At 50.1% G+C, this 2,785-nt stretch overlaps 1 protein-coding gene across 1 annotated transcript in view; it reads right to left on the bottom strand.

The window, feature by feature from the left end:
- The window catches only part of PPIL4 (peptidylprolyl isomerase like 4), a 21,947-nt gene extending 21,589 nt beyond the window's left edge, over positions 1-358 (bottom strand). Inside the window, exon 1 of the mRNA XM_031056236.1 lies at positions 145-358. Coding sequence (XP_030912096.1) covers positions 145-358 — 214 coding nt within the window. The remainder of the gene's footprint in view (positions 1-144) is intronic.
- Positions 359-2,785: the final 2,427 nt, after the last annotated feature.

The raw sequence follows: 2,785 nt of genomic DNA, 5'->3' as shown, positions 1-2,785 counted from the left end.
GGGCCGGGACGGGACGGGCCGTCCCCGCAGTCCTGAGGGCGCGCGCGGTGCAAAACGTGGAACGTGTAAAAGTTAAGGCAGGCTAGTCTTTGATATGTAAGATCCTGGTATACTTTCAGACAGAACAATCCGGTTGGAAAAGACCTTCGTCTGAGATCGAGCCCAAGCTGAGGGACAACTGGCACACGCAGTCGTTCCTTAAACACCTCCAGGGATGGGGAATCCACCGTCTCCCTGAGCGGTCCTTAGCCCAGCCCATGCTCTTGTAAGCTACTGAGTCATTCTGAGCTGTTGTGCCCAAGCGCAGGAAGCTGGATTTACAATCATGAAAACCTGGCAGACCCAAACTGAGAGACATCGGACATTAGCACTGAGAGACATAATTCCCCTGTCTTCCTCACACAGCTGGTGAGCATGAAGCATCTAGTTAGTGCCTGTAAAATCAATGAGGAGCAGGCGTCACCTAAGGATTGCAATAAGTGGAATCATCTGAAAAGGAAGATATTTTAATGTAATCCATCAGTCAATTATGGAAGGTGTATAGAAATAATGAGATTAAGTTAATTCTGGATCACTACATAAAGCTTCCCAAGCATCTGCTTTACTTAGTGCCCTTCTAGGCTGCTGAAAGGCCCCAAAAATCTTGCTCAAGGAGTGCAGGCAGTCCACTCCGTCTCTTGTGCCACATGCTGCTAAGAGCCACACGTTACAAGAACAGGGACACTGCCAGCTTGTCACTGAACTGAGCACCTCAGGTGCCCTGGAGCCCGGGATGGTGGAAGAACCCTGACAGCAGAGTCATGGGAGGATGTGCTGATGCACTGAGGAGCTGTGCAGGGCACCTCACACCCACGGAGCTGCCATCTGACGCAGCTGATGCGTTCCAGTGCCTGTGCTGTGCTGTACAAGCATGCTGGCAGGGCATAGCTGCTCATAGGAAACACTACAAACCCGTATTTTAATGAGACATGTGCAGACTTTAGCTGGTGCCTTGCAGGCCCACAGGCATATCTGCGTGGTGTTCTTTGTTCTGGTGCTGCATGTGGTCATAGCTTACTCTCTCATGCTGTACAGGGGTGCTTGCCCTTTCCTATTCTTCAAGTTTTCCCTTGCAGGCTATGCATTGTTTCCAAACAGGATTTGCCACAAGCTGAAGGAAGCCACCTCTTTTCAAAATCAGTGCAGTATATATCATATTTATATGTCAAGCTCAGCATCTGAAACAGATAAAGAAACACAGTGTATTATGAGCAAGTGCTTGATATGCTAGGACTTGGTCCAGAACCCACTGAAATAAATTTTATATTTTTTCACTAGGCATTTAAATAAACTGTTGTGCAGGCAAAAAAAAAAATCAATATGAAGTCTAGCATCTATTCATTGTCTGACACGCTGTGTCACATTCCCAAAGCAGCGTGAAAAAGCAAGATAGAGGGTTGATATTGAAACCTTCTGTCCCCTCTCCAAGCAGGTTAAGGGACACCTCGTTTGCAGCCTCCCTGACAGCAGAGCAAGTGATGGGCTGTCACCCAGGTTCCTGTAGGGCTGGGCTGAGCTGAGCTGGGCCACAATGGGGAATAATGGCACGGGCTGGGATGGGCAGGGCCAGCACAGGTGTGCCAGGGGCAGAGACTTTGTTGCTCACCTTGGACACAGGGCTTGTTTTTGCCTCCACTCCTGAGCACTGCCTGGCAATGCAAGGGAAACTGCTCCAGAAAGGCCAGGAGGGAGGCTTGGGGCTGCTAATGCCTTCCCTTCCAGAGACACCAAGCCCCTGGCTGGAGGACAAGGACCTGTGGCCCATGCAAGACCCTGTGGCCCATGCAAGACCCTGTGGCCAGGCTGTACAATGGGGAGGGCTCAGACAGAGCCTCCAGTGCTCCCCCAGGAAAGGTGGGGGCACGTCTGGTGAGGCATAGGGAGAGCTGCCATCCCTGGCCCCTGAGAAGAGCTGCAGACACCAAACCCAGAAGCAGAGTGTGGGAAAAGCTCCTGCGGGGGCCCACCCAGCAAAAAGAAGTGGAAAGAAATGTGCAGGGATGTGATGCTGTGGGAATAACAGCAACCAAGCAGTCCCAAAAAGATGGTGCCAACCACATGGCACAGCCGTTTCACAGCAGCTAAGAGAGGGCCACTCTCTCACCAAGTCCAGCAGGAAACCAGCACCTCCTGCATATGGGTAGTGAAAAAGCAAACAAAGACCAAGTTTCTACCCCTCAAACCTCAATTAAACTTCACAGTCCCCCTCTGAAAGGTTCTCATATTCCACAGACTCCAACAGACTAATAACTTGTGCCAAGGGTAAAAATATTGAAGGAGTGTCACACAAGGGTTACAAAATTGCACAACAGTCTAAGAAGTTTTCCTAGATTGCAAGGCAATGTGTATTCTGTTTGCCATCTGTTAGAGGTGTGGCAGTTATCTTCTGTTAATTGGGCAGTTTTCCTTATCCACCCCTCCCTCCGGGGAGAAGTCTGCTGTCAATGGGCCATGGAGTGTCACTGCATGACTGATAAAACTTACAGCAACCCATTATGAGATGCTCTGCCCAGAGGGAGGAACCAACCATTCCTAACTGGATATAATCTGAGATTTTCTGACACCAGAACAGCCCTTCCACTGGATTCCCAGAGGAGCAGCTGCCTTTTCCACTGGATCTTCAGAGGAAGACTACACCCTTCTACAGGATCACTGCTCTAACAGAATGACATCTGCCACTCCAGGAGGACTGCAGCCACAATTCCAGTTGGACTGCTACCAGTACTCTGACCAACAGAGTGTCAGG

Source organism: Geospiza fortis, unplaced genomic scaffold (assembly GCF_000277835.1).
Source record: "Geospiza fortis unplaced genomic scaffold, GeoFor_1.0 scaffold162, whole genome shotgun sequence".
Classification (NCBI taxonomy): Eukaryota; Metazoa; Chordata; class Aves; order Passeriformes; family Thraupidae; genus Geospiza; species Geospiza fortis.
Note: the sequence above shows the minus strand (reverse complement) of the source record. Positions and strands in the feature narration are given on the sequence as shown.